The 24,326-nt window shown below is 40.6% G+C and overlaps 1 protein-coding gene across 1 annotated transcript in view; it reads left to right on the top strand.

Moving 5' to 3' along the window:
• Positions 1–23,652, top strand: part of SLC36A4 (solute carrier family 36 member 4) — a 244,769-nt gene extending 221,117 nt beyond the window's left edge. The window contains exon 11 of the mRNA XM_084626197.1: positions 21,937–23,652. Coding sequence (XP_084482323.1) covers positions 21,937–22,244 — 308 coding nt within the window. The 3' untranslated portion in view covers positions 22,245–23,652. The remainder of the gene's footprint in view (positions 1–21,936) is intronic.
• The last annotated feature ends 674 nt before the right edge of the window (positions 23,653–24,326 follow it).

Genomic DNA, 24,326 nt, shown 5'->3' with positions numbered 1-24,326 from the left:
TCTCACACATAAATAATTCCTTAGTCAACTAGACATAAAACTATAAAGACACTAAAATGTAACAATTCTCTGCTTTTCAACATGCACTTGATCCAGCACTAGCCACTAGTAGTGGTTTGTTTATATAATCAGCTGATCTGAGAGGACATGTTCATCACAGTCTAATCTTGTACCATCAGAACCGATATATTTTTATTAATATTTATGAACATTTTTAACTTTAATATGACAAAATCTATATCAGTTAACAAAAAATTTATCAGAGGGGTAGCCGTGTTAGTCTCTATCCACAAAAAAACGAGGAGTCCGGTGGCACCTTAAAGACTAACAGAATTATCTGCAGAAGAAGGCGAAAACCACCCAGGGTCTACACTAATCTGAGCTGGGGGAAAATTCCTTTCTGACCCCAAATATGGCCATCAAGTTAGACCCTCAGCATGTGGGGAAGACCCAGCAGCCAGACACCTGAGAGAGAATTCTCTATAGTAACTCAGAGTTCTCTCTATCTCTGTCCGTTGGAGATATTTGTTACTAGCAGTCGCAGATCAGCTACGTGCCATCATAGGCGGTCCTATCATAACATACTCTCCATAAATTTAGCAAGCTCAGTCTTGAAGCCACTGAGATTTTTTGCCTCCATTACTCCCCTTGGAAACTGTCCCAGAACTTCACTCCTCTGATGATTAAAAGCCTTCATCTAACTTCAAGCCTAAACTTATTGATGGCCAGTTTATATCCATCTGTTCTTGTGTCAACATTGGTGCTTAACTTAAATAACTCTATTTAAAAAGAAGTTGTCAGAGAAATTCACTATTAGGCCAGGTAAGGATTTCAGAGCAATAATACCAAATCATCGCAAGTTGGACTGCAGATAGTTTCACCCTCAACTCCTGCATGTCACAGTCGTATTTGACTTAAATGAGACTCTTCACCTTCCTTTCAAATGTTTGATACCAGGACCTGTTTACCACCCTAGCATTTGTGTATCTAATTAGTGCCAAAGCTCAAAATCCCTTAAGTGTTTGTATGTCTGCAATTGCTTAGTTTTAATGTGTGTTGACTTGGGCCTGCTCCCACTCCCATTGAAGTCAATGGAAAAGCCTTTACAGACTGCAATGTGTGCTGGAGCAGGCCCTTAGTACTGGGAGTAGGACATTCCTGAATTCCAGAGCTATGACAATACAATACTGCAAAATATTTTGGTTAAATTAAGATTAGAAAAAAATTGTTGTAATTACTTCACATGGAATTTAATTGGGATATTTTTAAAACTAACCTAACATGGCTGCTACTCTGAAACCTTCCAGTTCTAGTATTTCCCAGTCTTGCCACAGTGTGTACAGTTCATTCTACTTCAACAAATCCTTCAGTGATTAGTTACACAAATATCCTGAGAATCACGTTACTTTTTCAATCTTTTTTAACACTCACGTAGTTGGTTGCTGCAAGACTGTCAGTCATGCAAGTCTTAATGGGTAGAATAAAAGTAAGATCTGCCCTTTTGATGGTTCTAAGGTATGTACTGGCAGCTTTGGGAAGCATTTCTATATTTTCTCAAAGGCTTAAATAAGTGGACTTTAATTTTTCAGCAGAGCTTGCCTGTTTCTTTTTGACAAAATCCCCAAGAAAGGGAGAGATTGAAGTATTCAAGAAACATGGAATTAGCTCATTTAAATCCAGTCTGTGCTTTTTTGTGATTGAATTCCATGGACAACCTGTGTGAATAGTACAGAATCCGTTACTGAATTGAATCAGGAGCTGGACAGAATCTCAATACACATTCCCAAATGTATACATACATGGTGATGTATTAGTGCTTACAAATTTTACAGGTTTTAAGAGGACAAAATTTTTCTCTAATTTAAAATACAATTGTTACAATAGAACAGGGATAATAAATAGACTAAGGTCTCTATTCCTTACTCGGGTTGTGTCCCTCCAAATTGCTATCCACACTGGGATACAGTTTTAATGATGTGGGGGAAAATGCATAAAACAGCCATTATATGTAGGGGATCCAATGTCTCCAATTTTAAATATTTAACAGGTCTTGTTGTGGGGAGCAGAGGATTGGTATGTAACAGGAGAGATGGATTCAGAAGCCTCTAAAGGAAGAGGACTCTATATGTCTGACTATCTCCATAGATTCAGAAGTTATTTTATGATTTAAAGAACCATTGGAACTTAATGGTTGCTTAGGTGAATGAAGTCTCTAAAGCTGCTTCTGTTCTCCTATTTTGATGCACCAGGAAGAGTCTTGGAAAGAAATAGAATGGTATTGAAAACTGTCTAAAAAGAGTGAAAAGAACAGGAGAACTTGTGGCACCTTAGAGTCTCTAAGGTGCCACAAGTACTCCTGTTCCTTTTGCGGATACAGACTAACACGGCTGCTACTTTGAAACCTAAAAAGAGTGAACATGTTGTGTGAAACAAGGAGTGAGGTTAGTGGGGGTAGGAACAGTTACTGAATTTCCTTAGAATGCAGGACCCTAGAGATGACATCTGTATAACTCTTCTCTTAGCTCCCTTAGTGCCAGATTCTGATCTCTTGTGTGAATATTGGCTTGGTGCATTGCATGTGGGAATTCTGATTCATTCCTAACTGTCAGATTGAGAGAGCCTGCTAAATCAGGTTTCAGAGTAACAGCCGTGTTAGTCTGTATTCGCAAAAAGAAAAGGAGTACTTGTGGCACCTTAGAGACCCACCTCTTCAGCTGGAATTTTCAAAGAGGCCTGAAGGAGTTTGGCACTCAGCAGCTCTTTGAAATTCAATTGGAATTAGGTGCCAAAGTCCCAGTCCCCTCACTTCTTTGTTTAAAAGGAGCAGGAATCTCCCTGATCACTAGGTCACTTACAAAGTTGCTTGCGATTACGTGAAATTCAGTTTTTTGAGAGGAAAACACTTATGAGGCAATTACTTAATGTTTCAGGTGACCTGACTGCCATGAATATGATGGGGATCAAACCATCTTGAAAAGCTCAGATATCTTTATCTCAAAATCTTAACATGCAGATTAGTGGAAAGTATCTTGAGTAGGTTTCAGAGTAGCAGCCGTGTTAGTCTGTATTCGCAAAAAGAAAAGGAGTCCTTGTGGCACCTTAGAGACTAACAAATTTATTTGAGCATAAGCTTTCGTGAGCTACGTGCATCCGATGAAGTGAGCTGTAGCTCACGAAAGCTTATGCTCAAATAAATTTGTTGGTCTCTAAGGTGCCACAAGTACTCCTTTTCTTTTTATCTTGAGTAGCTATTTAGCAGTAATCTGCTAGGCTATAAATAGCTTAGATTTAAAAAGTAAAAGATTTATCTTAATTAACATTGGCATTTTATAGACAAAGCTGATTAGAATGTAGAATTGCCAATTTTGGCAGGACACATTCCTGGAGGTTTCATCATGTGACATCTTTAATTACTAGAGATTCCAGAACAATCCTGGAGGATTGGCAATCCTATTACAACTCCATCCTTTGATAGTCTACATTAGTCTCCTTTTCAACTATCTCTTTAGCACTCTAGATAAAAACTACGAAACAAACAAAACACTAGCATATAAACAACATTAGATCCAGCAGTGATGCTGTGTAACCAGAAAGATGCACAGTAAAATTGCAGACAGGAGAGTTGCTGAGTGAATAACTTGCTGAGAGCTTAGAAGAACTGCTGGTGCAAATATAGATTCTGTTCTCTGAGTGTTGGATCACTGAAAACAAAGCGCTGTCACATTGCATTACACTTACGGGTCTATCTACACTGAAGTCATGGAATGTAATAGCTACTTTGGGTACCGGTAGTAATGAAGCTACAGCAGCATGGACAAGCCTTCTGAGCAATTACCCAGGGTTTCAGGTGAACTTGTACAGCCCATGTTACCACGGCTTCACTGCTACTGGGACCTGAGCTAGCTAGATTATAGCTAGTTCAGGTATGTCTACATAAAGTGCAATCGCACCCTGTGATTGCAGTGTAGACATACCCTTTCTACATAAGTAGGAATTGACTTTCAGCTGAAAGCAACACTCACAAGTGAGCTTTAGCTCACGAAAGCTTATGCACAAATAAATTTGTTAGTCTCTAAGGTGCCACAAGTACTCCTTTTCTTTTTACTCACAATTCAGTTACTCGATCAATGTATCTTCACTTTTACAGATATTGCTGTGAGGCAAAGTATAATTTGTACAACTTTCCTTCATTCATTCTGTATCTAATGCCTTTCTGGGAGGTGAAAACTAAGTATATTTCATGTTTTATTAAAATGCAATGTCTTTTCCCTAATGCAAATCCTATATTAACATTAATTGTGTGACTTTCATATACTCTTATTAAAGCAATATGTAAGGATTGGGTTTCACAGCTTTGGCAAAAGATGGCATAAAGTGCTTCAGTACCTTTCTTTTCAAAATTAAACAACCTGAACATGTTGTTCTTCATTAACAAAGAAGTAAATATGCAAGAATCTCTTCCATATAATACCATGGTAAACACTTGAATTGTGTTGACACCAGTTCTTTCACAGTTGCTACCACCAGTGGTACCAGTTACTGTGAAGAAGGTACCAATTTTTCCAGTGTAGACAAGGCTAGGCAGAGATCTGGTGTCTTCTAGACACAATTCTTTTTTGTATAAAACTATGAACAGCGGTTCAAAAGCACAAGACTGAAAAATCATGGCACACTTTGAAAACTAACTTTTGAAATTCTATGAAATGCACTAGTACAGAAAGCATAAAGGAAAATGAAAATTCTGTATTGTTTCCTGAGCTTTCTTGAAGCTACCAGCTGCACACTGTAGAATCATAAAGCAGCTTTGTGAATTTTCTTATTATAATGCTTAATTTATATTAAGCAAAGAGTGATGAGATCAAAACAGCAATTGTAACCAACTTCTAAAAGTCACTATTTCTATCATTACAAGAATCTGCTACACCAAGCTCCTCTTTTAAATCTCCCTTGCTAAATGTCTTGGCTTCCTTTCTCTCTGTGGCAGGCTTTTGGCTCTCTGTTAAGAGTCCAGGAAGCAAAATGTTTTGTCATGAAATAGGAACATGCTCTTGTGACACTTTCTTGCGCTGCCCACGGCTGCAGGTTACCTTATTATCCCCCTGTCTCCCTGAGAGAGATTTTTCTGGTGCTAGACTGGGTGACAGGGAGCTGTTAGCCCAGTCTGTTAGCCACCCCAGACAGACTTCTCAGAACTCTGCCAGCCTTTACTTTACCTCGCAGGGAACACTTGGTGCACCCCACTCCCTCAGCCACCTTCAAGAGCATTCCCCTGTGATATCCAGCCCCTGTGACTGGACACTCTCAGTAATTACCAAGTCTGCTGTCTCCAAAGGGACAGTGTACACACCAGCTTACTTGATTCAACTAAGAAATCATACTTATGATAAAACAAAGAGAAGTTTATTAACAAAGATTCAAGTGATACTAAGTAAGGGTACTAGAAACAGATATGATTAGAAATAAAACAAAAGTATAACATGCTTCTAGGAGACTAAACATAATTTTAGCAGGCTAAAATCTTTCCCCAAGTTCAGTTTCTCACCTAAAGCAACTACCCAGCATCTCCAGCAACTGGGCCAGGATCCAGCTTTCATGGATACAAAAAGTTCTGTCCTATTTGCTCCCCCATTGAAAGACCCCCCATGAGATTCCCTTTCCCCTTTCTTATACAGTAGAACCTCAGAGTTATGGACCTCTGGGGAATGGAGGGTTTCTGTAACTCTGAAATATTCAGAACTCTGAACAAAGTGCAGTTCAGGCTCCAGAACCAGCAGCTGATACTCCAGGCCAGGTTTCAGGAGCAGCTGAGCTCCTTCCTCAGCTCTGGCAGGCAGCTTCTTTCCAGCGTATTCCCCTCCCGGGGGGCAGGGTGAAGGTTGTGTGCAGGGGTGAAAGTAACTTAAAGGACTTACTGGTACTCCAGAGTCCTGAGCTGGGGCATGGCCTCAACCGGAAGACGTGTGGCCTCATCCGGAAGAACTGGGGCCTTTAAATCAGGATTTAAAGACTCCCCCGACTCTGGCTGTGGCTGGGAGCCCCAGGGCCTTTAAATCACCCTGGAGCTACCAGCTGCAGAGGCGGCTGGGAGCTCAGGGCCCTTTAAATCACCGCGGGAGCCGTGCCGCCGCTACCCCGGGGCTCCAGCAGTGGGGCTTGGGCGGCGCTTTAAAGGTCCCGGGGCTCCCCAGAGCGGCCGGAGCCCCTGGCCCGTTAAATCACCACCAGAGCCCTGCCGCTGCGTGGGGTAGCACCAGCAGGCTCCACCGCAGCGGCTGGAGCCCTGGCCCATTAAATCACCGCTGTGGAAGCCGGTCTGGTGCGGCACGGCGTACTGGCTCTTGCCGGTACGCCGGACCGGACCAGACCGGCTTACTTTCACCTCTGGTTGTGTGTGTGTGAGAAAGAGAGAGAACAGCCATCCCCCTCCCGGCCGAGGGCGGGAGGGGTTTGAAAACAGCACAGACCCCAGTGCTGCTCCTGCTCTGCTGGCTCTGGCTACCTTGGGCTGGTAGCCCCAGCGTCTTCATCTCTTACTGTAGCTGTAAGTGGCTGCCCCATGCATGGGTGTGGGGTAGGGTTCAGGCAGCCCAGATGTACCTACCTTTAAGATGCAATTCAGGCTCAATACAGTATTTGCTTGGTTTTATTTGGTCTCTGCTGCTGCCCGATTGGTTACTTCCGGTTTCACAAAGTGTCCAGTTGACTGGTCAGTCCGTAACTCTGCCGCTCATAGCTTTGAGGTTCTACTGTAGTCCAGAAAACAGTTGAAATGTATCTCTGTGAAGTGTACCGCCAGACACAGTTCTTCTCCCTTGCTGTTTCTTCTTTGGTGTGCCGACGCCATTTTGTCTCTCATTCTCCTGTTAAAGTGCTTTTGCTGTTGATATGCAAATAAAGCTTTTTTGTGTTGACTTACACACTGCTAGATTTACCTCAGAGACCTAGGCAGACAGGTAAATCAACAGTCCTTTGTGTGAGAAAAACTGTTTATCTATCCTGCTTACGTTGTTTAAACATTGTTTTAGTACATACATACAACTCTTGAGTAACACTCACACATATCTCTCACAATGCTTATGATGACCAGGATGATATAAGCTTTCATTCAACACCTTACACAACATTCTTTATCGATAAATACTATGTCAGCAATGTGTTAGGTGTAGTGAGTTTGTCAGGAGATGCTGTTACATGACAGTGAACTTATTGACAGTTGGCACTGAGGGGTTTAAACTTTATCGTCCAGCACAGAAAAGGAGTAATAAAACTATGGCTATTAGCGTGATTATTTTTCCCTTCCACACCTACCCCTTCTGTTATTATGGGAGTTCAGTTTAGGACTCTTCCCCTTTGTCTGTATTCCTCCTTCCATATTCTCTTCTTTTATATTTTCCTTGCTTTCTCATCTCTCCTCGCTGCCTTTCTGCTACCCTTTTACTTTTCCCTTCCTAGCTCTCACCCTCATTTCCCCTCACTCAAGAGGTGGTCTTCAAGGTATATACGCATTCTGCTATTTTACGGCACCATTCATGTAATTTTTTTCATATACACATCTCTTTGCTTGTAGAAAGCTTAGGAAAAGAGGCATGGGCATAAAGAAGAAAGAGTCTAACTTGTTCCCTCAACTCCTGGTCAGAATGAAGGGAACACAAAGGTTTGGGACAATTCTGAGAGAGTAAATGATTGGTAGCAGAGAGAAATGTGGTCAATGGCAGAAGTGTTGCCCAGCAGCACTTGTTCTGTTGGGGTACTATAGGGCAGAGCAAGGCATGGCTGGCACTTCCTGCCTCAGTTTCCCTCCCTGATGTTGATGATCTTGCCTTCCCAGACACTAGTCTGTGCTGGAGATGTGGCTTAGCCTTCTGGCCAAGTTGCAAGCAAAACTTAACCCCTTCCCGTATAGCAGAAGTCCAACTAAAAAGTGCCCACAAACAAAAAGGTCCTTCAGGGCTTCTCTTCAGCATGCCCTCTGGGCTCTCGTCCCAGCCCCTTTCTGGACTACCTATGAGAGTCTTTATGATTCCAACTCCAGACTGATCTCACTCTCAGTCCTGTTATTAGACCTAGGTGTCCATTAATCTATCACTTGGTCCTCCTTAGTCCCACTCCCTCAGGCTAGGAAGCAGCTAATTAATTCTGACACAGGTGTGGTTGGCCCATTTCCCCATAAACAAGCCAGTCACTCTGACAAGTCCTCGCTCCCTAGAGCCTTCCTACCCCTAAGGTAGGTTCTACAATATCTACTATTTCATCTGCTGAGCTAGGACAGTCTGCTTTCTTACCCAGCTACAGGGGTGGTAGACAACTTCTGAGATTAACCTCTCTCTCCCCCAGCACAGTTTCTCCATAGTGAAAGCTTGAGTTACAATCCCTCCACATTATCTTCCAGCAGCATTACTTGGACTGACTTTCTTTTGTTTGTTTCCCAGCCGCCAGCTCCTTTTTTCTTTAAGGGTTTGTTTTTTGGCTTCCTCCAAGACAGCTAGTTCCACACACTGATTCTCCTTGCCCATTCTGAAGCTGGTCAGCTCCTGCTTTATGGCCTGCGTGCATCTCTTCCAGATTTCTTTTTAGCCGGTCCCTCTGCGGGAGAACCTCCTTCTGGTGCTTTTCTTGCACCAAAACCAGGATTTTCACAGTTGTACACTCCAATATTGCATAGGCCTTTTTTTGTCTACCACACCCAGGGCTGCCAAGATTACAGAGACTGTCCTTTCCAGCCCTTCTGTGTTCACCCCTTTATCAGCACAGTTTTTCTCTGTGTTCATGGCCCTAAGTCTTTCTACAGAGCTGCTGGTAGAGGGTAGAAATCTCATTCTCCAGACCCCTTTTTGCTTCCTGTCTGTGGATCAGTTGTTCTTTAAATCAGTTCCTTTCTGCCTCCATCTGTCTCAGGTGTGTCTTGAAGCTCAATTTCTGCTCCTTATTTCTGGGGTCTCTAATCACTTCATTGCTACAGTCCTTTTCCCCAAAGTTCAAGCTCTTAGTGGGACAGTCTCTTAATATGTTTCATCTTCCCATAGGGAAAGCATATGAGCCCTGAGGAGCTGCTCTCTCTCTTGTACAAGGGGCAAACCATCTTTATGTGCCTCACCTTCCTGTCCCTAAAGCACACCAAGATTTTTCTCACTGGCCAGTGCTGGGGTACATCCTGCCACTGCTGCTTTTGTTAATCCTCCAGAAATTGCAGGAAGATTGCCTGCCTCTCTCTTATTGTTGCACCATGAGCAGATGCAGAATGTCTTCCACACTTTTGTTAAAGGCTTCACCATACCCATCCTGCCTCCCCCTCACCCCCTGGTACACCAGCCTGGGAAGATGAATGTTCCCCAGGCAAAGAAGGCATCTCTATCTCTCTGTCCCATAATCCCTCCTTGATGGAAGCGTGGTCTTGTGACCCCACTTCTGCTACTAACTTGTCTTGAGGTGTGGCTGCTCTGTAGTGCTCCCTGTTGGCTGAGCATGGCACAGCAAGCATGCCCTGCTTTAGTTTCCCTCCTCTGTGGTTGGTCTCCTCGTCTTCCCAGACACCAACTTGTGCAGGAGTGGCTTAACCCTCTAGCCAAGTCAATCAAAACTTAACCCCTTCTAGTGAGGCAAAAGCCCAGCTAAAAGTCCCAACAAACAAAAAAGTTCTTCTGTCCTTAAGGGCTTCTCTTCAGCCTGCGCCCCTGTTTCCACCCTCTTTCTGGGCTACTTTTAGGGTGACCAGATGTTTCGATTTTATAGGAACGGTCCTCATTTTGGGGTCTTTTTCTTATATAGGCTCCTATTACCCCCTACCCCCTGTCCCAATTTTTCACACTTGCTATCTGTTCACCCTAGCTACCTGTCATAAATATAAAGGGAAGGGTAAACCCCTTTAAAATCCCTCCTGGCCAGGGGAAAGCTCCTCTCACCTGTAAAGGGTTAAGAAGCTAAAGGTAACCTCACTGGCACCTGACCAAAATGACCAATGAGGAGACAAGATACTTTCAAAAGCTGGGAGGAGGGAGAGAAACAAAGGGTCTCTGTCTGTCTATATGCTGCTTTTGCCGGGGATAGACCAGGAATGGAGTCTTAGAACTTTAGTTAGTAATCTAGCTAGGTATGTGTTAGATTATGATTTCTTTAAATGGCTGAGAAAAGAATTATGCTGAATAGAATGACTATTTCTGACTGTGTGTCTTTTTTGTAACTTAAGGTTTTGCCTAGAGGGATTCTCTGTTTTGAATCTAATTACCCTGTAAGGTATCTACCATCCTGATTTTACAGAGGTGATTCCTTTACTTCTATTTACTTCTATTTCTATTAAAAGTCTTCTTGTAAGAAAACTGAATGCTTTTTCATTGTTCTCAGATCCAAGGGTTTGGGTCTGTGGTCACCTATGCAAATTGGTGAGGATTTTTACCAAACCTTTCCCAGGAAGTGGGGTGAAAGGGTTGGGAGGATTTTGGGGGGGGGGGTTGGGTTTACTACGTTTCCCAGTAAACCCAGTTAGATTTTGGTGGTGGCAGTGGATATTCCAAGGACAAAGGATAAAATTAATTTGTACTTTGGGGAAGTTTTAACCTAAGCTGGTAAAAGTAAGCTTAGGAGGTTTTCATGCAGGTCCCCACATCTGTACCCTAGAGTTCAGAGTGGGGGAGGAACCTTGACACTACCTTTGAGAGTCTTCATGGCTCTGAGATACAGCACTTAGCCCTCAGACTGGTTCCCCTGGAGTACTATTGTCAGCCCTGCTGGGCTGTATTCACTGCATCCTTCCTTGATCTGGTATAGACCACTGGGTCCAGGCTAGTGCCCCTGCAGTGCCGGTCTCCTGCAGATGCTGGTTGAAGCCTTCCTGCTCTTTAGGAATAGGATATAAACCCAGAGGAGGCTTTACCGCACAAATGCAGTTGAAAAATGCATTAGGTAGAGCCCTGTATCATTCTTCCTGTCATTGCACTATTCTGTGTCAGTTTTGAGCACACTTACTGTTTGATAGGCTATGTTCTACCAGATTAATGTGTCCATTCTATTGGGAACAGCAGCACATAAAAAAGACAAACACAGGTTAAAGACTTTTAATGAGAGAGCAGAAAGCTTAGTTACTCAAGAGAACCTCCTTGCTCTATAATTTAATATCCTTGTTTATTATTCTCCTTAATCTCTTATTAAATAAATTATAGAACTAAAGAGGTAATTAAAGAAAATAAATAATCTAGAGCAATTAATGTAATTTTTGGCAACCTGATGGGCTCTACTGCTGGTGAAAGGCCTGCACAGAAAAATATTTTTGATTTTTATCTTCATGATTTGCTCCTTTTAATTATCTTTAGAGGAATGTAGAATTTGGTTATGAAATGATAATGCAAGAAGCTTGAGGGATGAAGAATCATAATTATAACTTCTACTGGACATGTCTTTGGCACTGGTTCTCCCACACACATACAGTATTTATGGACTAAAGTTTAGTAGTTAATATTAAAGTTGAGTAGTAACTTAAATTTGAATTTTACATTTACAGTTATATTTTTTGCTCACTCTGAAGAGTGACTAACAAGCAGAATATGATCAAATCTTAAAGCAAAATGTAGGTGTAGTTTTATGTGTGTATTTATTCAGTTAAACTTTCTCATCTATATCTTCCATCTCTATATTGCGTGTTAATAAAACACTGAGTAGACATGAGGGGCCACAGTTCAGAAATATCAATCACAATATACTCCCCATTATCCGAATGGCCTGGAGGACGTGGATTTTATTCAGATAATTGGGAGTTTGGATAAGAGAGAGGGCAGGAACCATTCAGCAGTGGGTGGCTTCCTCTGTAGCAGGGGGCTTATTCTCCTCCTCGCAGTCCTGGCTAGGGGTCTCTGCTCTATTATCTGAACCTCCAGATTCTCCAAATCCCTTTCTTGTCCCACAGCATGAGATACATGCCCTCTGTAGTATGTACCTCATGCTGGGGACAAGAAAGGGATTTGGAGAATGCGGAGGTCTGGATAATGGGGTTTCAGATAAACAGGAGTGTACTGTAATCAATGAATTTACAACGTGCTGTGGGGCTTTCGTAGTAACAAGCATGAATGGCACATTGCAACTTTTTAAAACACTTTGGTAATACTTTATAAAAAGTCTTTGAGTGGCCCAGATAAAAATTGTTACCAGCGTTTCATAGAAAAATAGTGTCTATGTATACGTCTGTATGTATATAGATAGTAAATCTGAAGAGCACCATCAACTGGTAATTAAGAATAGGATATATATGGTTCATGAGTTTGTGATTTGAGTAAAGTTGTTGTTACATTGCAAATGGCTTCCTAACTGAGCTTCGCACTGTCCTGAAAAGTTTATGATCTCAGAGCTTCATCCTGCAGACACTTACACATGAGTAATTTTACTCATGAGTGGTCCTATTGATAGGTGCTTTTAGGATTAGGCCCCAATTCTTCTATCAGATGCACTGGGAAATCCAGAGCGTAGGATGGCATATTTTGTGTGTGTGTTAATTCAAACTTTTTATGGGTCTCATAGAATTGGGTTTCTAAGAGGTGAGTTACTGGTTTATGGAGCAGTGTCCATACTCTGTATAGCTGTAACATTATCTATTTAGACTCAATTAATAATGCATTTTATAGCTTGCTTTGTGATATTGATTCTAGTTGCATATAGCAGTCATTTAAAATGATCTCACTTAAGTATGCCTAGATGGATTCTTAATTTAAAGTGACAATAGCAACACTGAAAGAATTTTGCTACAGAGTCAAATTAATCTACAGTGCTGAAGTTCACAGAAGACAGTCCAACCATATGTGAGATGAGAACACACAGAATGCAGTCAAGTGAAATGTGAAACATTTGCTCATATTTCACAGTGGGCTATGTTAAGCATCTAGTTACACACACTAGTTGCATGAAACCAATCAGGATAAGAGTTTTTCTTGCAGCCTGCACTGTTAAGAACCATCTTTCTCTAGCTACCCAGGCTGTGCTTGAGCTTAGTATCTAAGAGGCAGAATTAATAAAAACTTGAGGTTCCAGGCTTTGCACAGACCTTTTACAGACTTCCCTGGTGTGGAAGCCAGTTAGGGTTTTTTTATTGAGGTTGGCTCAGGGAAGCAGTTAGGTCAAGTACATAGGGCATAGGCACATGGCTAGGGCCCCAATTCCTGGAGTCAAACAGTCACATCAGAATCTCAACTTTCATTTTAAAATGAGTTTCTAGTTCTCAATGTTGCAAAGAAAAACCTGAAGATATGCCCTGAGTGTAACTGGTGCAGTCTTTATTTCCTGAGTCTGCAGACAGCATGACACGGTAGCTTTAAGAGGTGTGAGCTGGCACACTCTTCTGAATGGTTGTTATCTCTGAAACATGCTGCCTTATGGGGCCACAGTCAGCACCACCCTTCAGAGGTCTATGCATGGGGGGAGGGCCCTCCCAGCCACAGCCCTTATCATGGCTCTGTTATGGAGGAACATCCACGAACACACATGCACACATCCCAGAAGACACATGAAGGCTTCTATTCTAGTAGATAGAAGCTGAATCCTCCCTCTTCTCAGATGGGGAGGATGGCCAAACGTGAGGGGGTCTTCCCTACCTTCCTGAATCCAGTTATTTCATGTTGCATAAGCAGCCCTACTGTAGGAAGCTGAGCATTTGTTGCTCCCTTGACGTCAGTGGCAAGTGCCCACACACAGCATCTCTGGAAATTGGGCTCCTTTTATCCAACTCCCAGTCTAGAGCCCTGTGCACCCAACTTAACTACTTCCCTGAGCCAGTCTTAAAAACTCCCTCTGGCTTCCAAGCCAGGGATATCTGCAGAAGGTCTGTGTAAACCCCAGAAATCCAAGGTTTTACTACTTCTGCCTCTTAAATACTCAAACACAGCACAGGCAGCTAGAGAGATGATGACTCCTAGTGCAAGTAGTAGGAAACTCATCCAATGGGGGTTTCATAGAACTTGTGGGTGCAGGATCTTGGCATGCCTAACTTTTGGCACCTGGATTTGAAAATTCTGGCCTTGACTCCTCCATCTAGTTGCTGTCAAAGTGGACAAATCATTTACCACCTAATTGTCTCATCTGGAATACGGAGCAGTGATATTTATCCACCTTCTGAAAGGTCCTTGGTGCAAAACTTTATATACTCTTTGTTTATTAAAATACACTCATCCCCACCTTTTTACAGTCCCTCATATAATAGTGTGCACAGAGAAAGGGACTAGTGCACTGGTTCAGGGAACAGACTATTATGAGGGTTACAAAGTTTTTGTTGCTTGGGTGTAGGGTGTCCTTGTTTACTTCTCACTATGAAAGATTAACAGTGACATTTACTCTATCTGCTCTTGCTTGACCTGAATGAATCCTGTTAACATAGGATAAATCAATCAAAAACAGTGGGTAGCAGTGTGAAGGCAAGTGAAGGGTAGAGTTAGAGCAATTTCAGTCTCTCTCAGCCTACAGTATGTTGCTGAAAGATAATGATGAAAGCGTTCTTTACTCCACTGGGAATAATACAGAACAATATGATGTGTGTGGTTGTCCTAGTTGCTAGTCTTATCTCTTTTTCTCGCAAGTATGTAAGTAGCGTTTGTTACCTTGTGTAGTGTGCTTGCAATAGATTTCCTGCTTTATTCTTTATCAGTTTTGCTTTTGAGACTGCATTGATACTTGTAAAAATATAGTTTAAGAAATTTGGATTTAATCAATTGTTATTTGCCCAAGATTTAAATCAGAATAGGACTTAAAGAAATCATCTAATGAATGTACCTAAGATGAGTTAAAACAAATAAACAGAAAAAAACCCCAAGCCCTATGATAATTAGTGCCTGTCTTCAGAAGCAAGGATTTTCTTAATCACTGTTGCTTATTGGCATGTGTTCTATTTAAAATTCACATGTTAAACCCCTGCTTAAAGATATTTACTGTGTGAATAACTCCATAAATTATTAAAAGTTAAAAATATTTTAGTCTTGACCAGTAATGATTTTATTTACTATTTGCACACTCAGCTTGGACAATACAAATAGATTAATCAGTTTCACTTCAGGTTAATAATTGGTTTCTGCTCAGTTTCACATTCTAGTTTACGTATTAGAGCATCACAGAGTTTAAGGCCAGAAGCCATCACCCAGATCATCCAGTCTGACCTCCTGCACGTCATAAACCACTACCTAGTTATCACTGCACTGAGCCCAGTAATCTGGATTAGATTAAAGTATCACAGCCCTCTGGAGATCAAATTATTGTGTGCCGCAGGCAAAGAATAGAAGACATCAAGGTGTGCCAATGTCCAAGGCCCCTTCAATGACAGGGGATTGATTTGGTGAGATGTACCCAGATGAACCTATAATGTGGCAACATTTTGAGTTGTAAAGACTGTAAGGGAGTATTATTCCTTTAAAAAAGAAGAGCTTTTATTGAAATGCTAAATTCTGATAGTTAGGTTTGGTCAAAATGAAACCTAAATTGTCTTCTTGGTGACCGGTTAGATATATTTATTGTGTGTTTGGTTTTATATTTTAAGAGAAATATAATAGATGTGTGACTGCAGTGACTTTCTAAATATATTATCATTTCTATAAAATAGTGATTTTCCTTTATTTCTGATCTTTGGCCCTAACCTTGCAACTGCGTTCACACAGCCATACCCCTGTGCCTGAATGGAATCCCCTTGACTTCAGTGAGACTCTCCGTGGGCATGGGTGGTCCACTTGCATGGATGCATTTTCAGGATTGGGGTTTTTTTTGGTATCTGGAAGGCAGTATAGCAATATAAAATTTTAACATTTGTGAAATGGCAGGAAGAACCATGGATGCAAACTTTTGAAGCGTGTCTCTGCAGACAACCTAAAGGAATGTTTCTACTGGTTACTTTCCTTTTTGTAGAGTAAGAAAAAAAGCCTAATTTGTAAACTTCCTGAATCTGCTCTTCTGTCAAGCACATCAGTCACAGAACCATGATCCCAGCTAGCTGTACTTTGAATACTCAAGCCTATGTCAGGCATCTTTGTGAGGCTGTCTCCAGTACTTAGGCTAGTGAATATCTTAGTACCCCTGGGCATCCCACAAAGTTCTCCACATGTCGGTTGTGATCTTCCTGATTTTTTCTAGCTTTAGAATAAATTCTTTATCTGATTTGAGAGTGTCCCTTTAAATGTTTGTAAACGTAGCTCGTTATATAAGTCCCTTCTATTCCTAGTACATTCCTATGCTGAAAGTCACAAAAGTGACTTAAGCCAGGTTAGAAAAAAGGGCATTACCATCATTCAAGGAATCTACTTGGGGAATTTTGGGTATAGCCACGACCATCCAACTCGTAGAACTTATTCTCTTGTGTTTTCTCCATAGACCTAATAACTACGACAATGCATAGTTAAATAATTTAAACTGGTGCCCTTGCAATATTCATGGTAAAATATAAAACTACATTTGGGAAAATTATCTTTCATTGTCATGGGTTTAACGTGTTTTTGCTGAACCAAACTTCAGTAAATTATGTTTGATCATTAAATGTTGCATATGTGGGAATCTTGGTGTGAACCAAGCCCTTGTCTGCAGTGGCATTTTAGCCACAAGGGTAACTGCATAATGAACACCCTTACTGAAGAGACAGTTTACACTAGTGCAAAATGATTTGCTGTAGCTAGAAAGAAGGCTAAATTGTACTGGTGCATATCATGCTAAATGAATTTAAACTGTCTTTGTAGCAATTTGGATGGTGCAGCTACAAGAGTTGCTAAAATCCCTATGTAGACAGAGCCTCAGAAATATGCTTGCTCCTATATTCATTTTTATGCTTAGTCATCCTCATTATATGTCTGTTGTGCATTAGTATGGGATTACTCCCATCCCTGTAAATGCTATTTTGGAAGTCCTATAGGAAGAGATTTTTTTAAAGTGCCTAATGGATTTAGGACCACAAATCCCACTGAAAATTGGTGGGGCTTTTGAAAATCTTCACCATAGATGCTATAAAGACAAAACTTCTTGCTTTTTATTTTAAAGGTATTGAGTTAAAATCCTGTTGAGATTGTGTTTTCATTTAAAGAATTTTGTATTAGCTGCTTTTCCCATCAGTATGATTACAGATTTCATTCTTACCACTTTTCCAAAGCAGAAATGAAAAAAGATGGAGTCAAAACATTTCTCATTTAAAAAAGCCAAGCTAGCAAAAGAACAGTTTAAACTATATAAAAATGTGATACTGGATCTATTTAAAACACCCACACTGGAAATATGGATAGCTTTACAAGTCCCAAAATACAGTGTTCTCATACAAAAAGGTTAAAATATGTAATTTTCAGCCTAGGTGGCTTTTATTTCAGATTAAGGCAAACAACAAAGAAAGGACTAATGTAGTATCTCTAAGGGAGAGAATGTAGGTGCTTATTGTGTAACATTCTGCATCTGAACTGAAACAAAATGTCAGCCGCCATATAGTTGTCCCTGCAAAATGTATGGAGACTGCCAACATTTAAAGCCGCAGGACACAGAAAACAGAATGTTTAGCAGTGTAAATGAAAAATTATGTCCTATTCCTGTTCAGAGTGGCTATGTGGGAATTTGAACTATTGGATGAATGTCCAGTTAGTTAACTGTAACTTGTTTCCACAGATCTGTTTCCACAGATCTGTTTCCACAGATCTATTTGGCTAAACTGTTCTTTTCTAATTTGGCTTAGAGTTAAATATGAAGTGTTTCACTTCTGAAATGTTTCTGCTAGACCAGTGGTTCTCAACCAGGGGCCTGGGGCCCCCTGGGGGGAGGCTTGTGCTTCCGGGGGTCCACCAAGCAGGACCGGCATTAGACTTGCAGGAGGCCAGACTAGATGATCACAATGGTTCCCTTCTGACCTTGGGATCTACAAATCTATATGCATGAAACAGTCCTTATGGTTTCTGCTCTGTTATCTCATGCTAAGATATTAAATGTCAAATCATTATGAAGAGGTAGAAATCAAATGATTCTTATTGGGTTTTTTTTTTTAAATTATTTGTATTACAGTACCATTTGGAAGCCCAAACTAAGGTCAGGGCTCATTGGGTTTGTAAGTGCCTAGCATGGAGTAAGCAACAGTCTCTATCCAAAGAGCTTATGCTGTAACTAGACAAGACAAACAAAGAGCAGGAGAAAGGAAATACTATTCACATTTCAGATGGGGAACTGAAGTTTAGAGAGACTAAGTGACTTATCTAAGGTCTGTGGTAGAGGGAGGGATTGAACCCACATCTCCCAAGTCCCAGTCTAGGGTCTTAACCAAAGGACTCTCTTTCCTCTCAGTTTATTAAAAACACATGCATCATTGTTTTTCCAGGTGCATTACATTGCTGAGGTGCTATACACTCATTAACTGATCTCATTAACATAATTATATGCTATTTGTTTACCACCCTGTTTACATTTCCTCTCATTTGAAATCTTTAGCAGAATATATGGTTTCAGGTACATGTCTGTAATAACAGTGGTGACAGACGCTTCCAGTATAGGCCTTGAGTATGCTGTGTGCCACCATTATGTGACGTTTGCTTATTACCCCTACAACTCAGTCCCTATACTTTCTTCTTATCTGCTCTGGGGTGTACAGCTGGATTCTTTCTTAACCCTTAGGACCCTATGGATAGTCCCCTTCAGCAGTCATGCCTCTTCCTCCTAGAGATCACTAAGGAAAATATCTCCCTGCTTCATGGAGGATATGGAGCCACTCAATCTGTACCCCTGTACATCAGGGCCTTCCAGGGGCAGGTAAATTTCCCCCTCTGATGATTATCACAGTGTATTAGGAAGAGGTTTTTATACTATACATATTTGATGAGTCTATTTACAGCCTTGTATTTTATTGGCCAGATAGATCTGCCTGTCCTGGAGGAAAGGAGAGATTAATATAAAATAGGACCAGGATCCAAACAATCCGGATTGGTTTAGCGTAATCTAATCCAAAGTACCCCCTTTTCTGCCTTTCTCCAGTCTAAAGGAACCATTACAATGTATATATTTTAATTTCATGTATTTCTATCTTTAAAAAACTCTATCTTTAAAAAAACTTTCACTATTTTTTAATCAAGAACATTTTCAAACATTCCAATTAAATATAAGTAATGAATAACCCTGTTCAATTGTCAGCACTTCTGTTGCACTGAAAGGGGTCTGTTACAGAAGTTAAGAAGCTATATTGAATGAGCACTCCCACTGCATCCATTTCACTAGCAAGACAATAAAATGTGCAGCTCTCTCCATGTGCAGCTCTCTCCATCAGTCTTCAACAAATTTATTAACTGTGAGTTTTACCACACAGCACAAACATTTCAACTTCAGTTTTTGAAAACTTTAATGTTATGTAATACGGTACAAGTATTAAGTTATTAAGTATGCTTGCCAATTGTCCAATATAGAGAGAGAGAATCACTTGATCATTACCTGTTAGGTTCACTCCTTCTGGGGCACCTGGCATTGGTCGTTGTTGGCAGACAGGATACTAGGCTGGATGGACCTTTGGTCTGACCCAGTATGGCCATTCTTATGTTCTTATGTCCAGACCTGAGCGTTCAATTCTGCATTGTTTGTGCACCCAAGGTGCCTACTTTATTGTTTTCAATAGGACTTTTGGCTACACAAGGAATAGAGAGTTAAATTAGGGACTGAACTAAGCTTAAGTGTTCTCAGCCATTGTGAATAATGGGATATGCTGTACAGCTACTCACTTCAGGGTGGTTTTCAGTATGCAAGCCACCTGCACTTACATGCTCTACTGTTCTCTTGGACTCATCACTTAAAGTAGATATTATATTTATCCTCCACACAAAACTTTTGGCTCTTACAGCTATCCAGAATTGAGGGTTACTGGATCCCCTAACCCCATATTACTAAAGCCATCCAGTCTTAAACAGGAGAAATGACTTCATGCCAAGAAGCCTGAGAATTGGTAGCCTTTTAAACTTTAATCTACGGAGTGTGTAAGAAGGTGGCACCCCAAATCTGCTCCATACTATAGAAGGGCGAATACCCACTTTCAGGTGTTGGACTTTATTGTGAACGGAATAACATCACAACATAAAACAGAGTCTAAGCTTTCTCCACGTATCTGGGTGAACCTAAGGTTTTCTCTAGGACCGCTGTCTTTCCCCCTACTTCCCTCTGGACAGAGTGTCAGTGCATTCTCTTTTATAACCTTGTGGAATTCACAAACCACAGCTGCCACAAGACGTCTGTATCATTTACTTTGCAGCTTTCTTCTGTTAATAGGGTGGCATAATAGGAGAGCCCTGTAATATTCTGAAGGGTCATAAATCCAGTCTTTGTTATATAGTGTATCTAGAGATGCTGTTCTTAATCGTAAAAGAGCCTAATCCTTTTCTGAAACTTCTTGAGGTCTTTGCTGTGATGCAAATATCATGCAGTGGTAAGTGCCACAAGTTTATTGTGATACATGAACGACATTTATTTTAGAAAGTTGCCTTTCTAATTTCAGCTGTCCTCAGAATTCAAGACATATGCCCAAACAGGCCTACATCTGGGATATTAGTCTGCAAAACTTGTAAGGTTCCGTTTGAAATCAAAGTGCTGCTTGTCAGGCTGAGAAAAGATCATATTGGTATGCACTTAGTTAGGTTTTGCCCTCACTTGCTACCTAAAGGTATTTTCATTCCAATCATTGCATTATTTATTGCCATATACTATAAACATTACTCCACTACCATTTTTCTTGAAGGCAAAGGCACTGTACTGAAGCTGAGTGTAGGTGCGTGAGTTGAGGGAGGTGGCGGTTGGGAAATATGTGGCGCAATATAAAAATGAAGAGCAAAAAATGTTTTGTGGATGATTCCTGTCATGCTGGAGGTTTTCATACCGGTTTTCCACTTTCCCTTCCTTCCATTTAGCTATTCCAAGGAGGCAGCTGACATGACTGTCTGTGCTAATCTCTGCCAGCCAAAAGGAGATGCATTTGTGAAAGGAAAAGTCAGCTTTCCCTACCATTCACTGGAGATTAGATTGAAGCCTCTGCTCAACTGTTTTATAATACAGAACTGAAAGCATTCATTACCACACTTGTATGGTTCTAAATCGTGACTAGAACATCTTGGTTAGAGTTTCCAGACAAAGGGATTAAAAACATCAGAGGCCCTGATTCTTTTGTAACAATGAAATCAGTTTGTAGAATTTTACAGTATTGGGACAAAGACCAACCACCCGGTGCTGGAAGGCTCAATCATTCCTGTTTCTAAATATGTTTGTCTGGACTGAACTCTTTGTCTGGTAAATTGGTAACCTGTCAAAGGTATTTTACAAACTGAACAGTCTTAGTGATTGATATTTTTCAAGAGACAGATGTCCAAATAAGAGGGGATTGCGGTGGCCGTGGGATCCCAAATGGTCAGGAAGTTGTATGTCCATTTTGGTTAATTTTTAAGTTACTTTTTAATATGGATATCATTTACCAGGGCCTCAAATTTGATGTAGTTTGTAGGGTGATTCTGTGTGAGTGTTTATTTGTTTGCCTAGCATAGCCTGTGCTACTTACAGCCTCCCCTTCCACTGCAAAGCCTGTCTCCCCTCGACCTGTCATTCTCTTGAAAAAAATGAGTATAGAAGTGTCACCGTGCAATTTCAGATCTCTTGTGTCTCAATGATTTGCAAAGCAAACTTTGTTTATTCCACATGTACAAAAAGATTATGTTTTGAACTGCCAGCCCTGCAAATTCACTTTGGGATCTGAAAATCAAGTGAGGTACTTTACATTATCACTGAAACTTATCTAACCCAGAAATAAGTGCATTCCTCTCTTTTTGTGTTGAAGACTATCCTTATTTGTCAGTAAAGTCTGGGGCTCTACACTGATTAGAATTAAAAATGAGTGGTAAATTGCTCGATATTTGTTAGATTGTGATTCACTGGCTTATGTAGCTGTCAAGCTTTTATTTTAATGAAGATGCTAAATTTAAGATAAAAAATGCTTGTTATCTCTTTCAGGTGCTGTAGCAGTCTTGATCCCTCACCTAGACCTGGTGATTTCTTTTGTTGGCGCCGTAAGCAGCAGCACTTTGGCATTGATCCTGCCACCTTTGGTTGAAATCCTCACATTTTACAAGGAAAACTTAAGTGTGTGGATGATACTTAAAGACATCTTTATAGCTGTTATTGGAGTCATTGGCTTTATAACAGGGACATATGTGACAGTTGAAGAGATCATTTATCCTGCTGTGACAGTCTTAGTTAACACTACAGAGAGCCCCTTTGAAGATTTGAACACTATGCACTTAGTGACTGGTTTCAATTAATGGTGAGAGAACCAAGAATCATTTTGTTCCTGGGTGTGGGTTCTGATTAGGAGCAAAAGATCAGGATAGAGCCTGTACTTGGCGGTATGGGCCACATTCAAATGAACTGAACAAATAAATTCTGAACAATAACACACCTCTTTCCTCCTCTTCCTCCTTTACCCATTCTGTAACTCCTTCAGACCAGATCTCTGTGTTAAGTCTCTCAAGCCTCCTCTGCTCTATCTAGAGAAGGAAAGGACTGTTTAGGTGTCAGGGTGGGAAATATTTATATATGAATTGCATGTGCAACCAAATATCATTCGTCAGAAAATCAAAATGCCTACTCAAAAGGGTGAAATCCACCCCACGCATCACAGCACCAACACGATGCCTATGTACCACTTACATCTCATTTAAGCCCTGTTTTAAGGAGCTGAGGTGGGACTTAAGTAGTGTGTAGATCTTCTGCTAGCTCTCAGTGAAGGGGTGAATTTATCCCCAGTGGATAATAGTTACAATATATATAGCTTGGATTGTTAGTAATGTTTCTAGGGACCTGTAGACTTACTATCTGGAAGTGTTTCCTTTCAACAACTATAGGTTCTTCGCTCTGATTAATGGGCGTTAGTATGTCTTAAATCAATGTGGTTTTGAAAAATTACTATGACTGTTCTTGCAGTCTTTTCACACTGGCATCAATGGAGTTCTGAAGACCTAAGGCCTTCAGGGTCAAGGTCTTAATGCTTAGCACGTGTACTGCAGACCACCAGTGTCAGTCAGTTTATGTGCCATTAGGCACAAGGTCACTTTTTTGTGCAATCCAGATCAATAACAAGCATTTCAGTTGAAGTACGTAAAAGATACCAAATTCCTTCAGGAAAGTCCTCCATCCCTATCCTGACTATGTGGAACAGCTTGCAGGATCAAGGCCTTAGTTTTGACAGGGTATGCTACTTCCAGTCATAGAACAAGTAATATTTAAAACCTGGTGTTTTGTGGCCTTTGGGCTTTGTATGTGGTGTCACAGAATGTCATCATGTATCAGAAAAAATGTACTCTTTAATGATGCAGAAGTAGATAACAAGATAACATCCAAGTTCACAAATAATGATGTAAGTAGTTTATTCTGATATATTTTTGGTAACTGCTGTCCTAAAAAACTAAACAGAACACTTTTGTGAATCTATCCTTAACTGCAACTGTACAAATACATGAAATGCTGTATTTTTCTACCTATTCCAAAAAGATTGGAGTGACTGTCTATATTTGTATTGTAGCAGCATATACAATGGGGTAATCATTTTTGCATTATGTTCTGCCTTCATTAGTATTTAACATTCACATTACTGTATTTTGGTTCTCCCCAACCACCATTTTTGGTAAATAAAAAGAGTATCCAGGAAAGCTGGTAACTGTGGGGGAAAGTCATCCTTTTGCTTCAGGCCAGTGCACCACTTAATCCTTCATATTAGAAAGCTCTATTTTGAGGGCTTGTATTGGGATTTCTGGACCCCCTCTGTTGAATTTCACCCTGAATGCCCAAACCAAAGTGTTGTTGTTTTAATTGAAAAAACTCTCGATTTTTTTTAAGAGTTTATCAAACTTTCTTCTTATAAAAATGCTTTTCTAAAGAATATATTTAATTATAACATTTCTTGAGGAAATAAAACCTCTCCCCTCATGTCCATGCACATTTAAGACAGAGCAATAGCTAATATTTTTCTTGCCTTCAGAATATTTCCCCAGTCACCTACCATATGGCATCAGCATTATAGGCTTTCATGTCCATTTTATAAGTGTTTCCAATAGGGATTCAGTATAGTAACATATGGTGTGAACTGCATGTAGTTTTTCAAACAATTGTTCTAAGCAGCGCTCTCATTTTCATTTCAGCATGGACAAAATTAAACAAATACTTGGCAGGCACTTTAAAGGAATGCAGATGTAACGGTATGTTACTAACATACCCAGCACCTGTAATATTAAGGTGCCACCAAGGACCATACAAGGACAGTGACTGGACAGGCAAAAAGTAACTTTAACTTTTCAGAGTCAAGTATTTAAGCCTTTAAGCTATTTCTAAAGGAGTGTAGTGGGGTG

The sequence above is a fragment of the Lepidochelys olivacea genome (genome assembly GCF_965140295.1).
Source record: "Lepidochelys olivacea isolate rLepOli2 genome assembly, chromosome: 1".
NCBI classification, from domain to species: Eukaryota; Metazoa; Chordata; order Testudines; family Cheloniidae; genus Lepidochelys; species Lepidochelys olivacea.
Note: the sequence above shows the minus strand (reverse complement) of the source record. Positions and strands in the feature narration are given on the sequence as shown.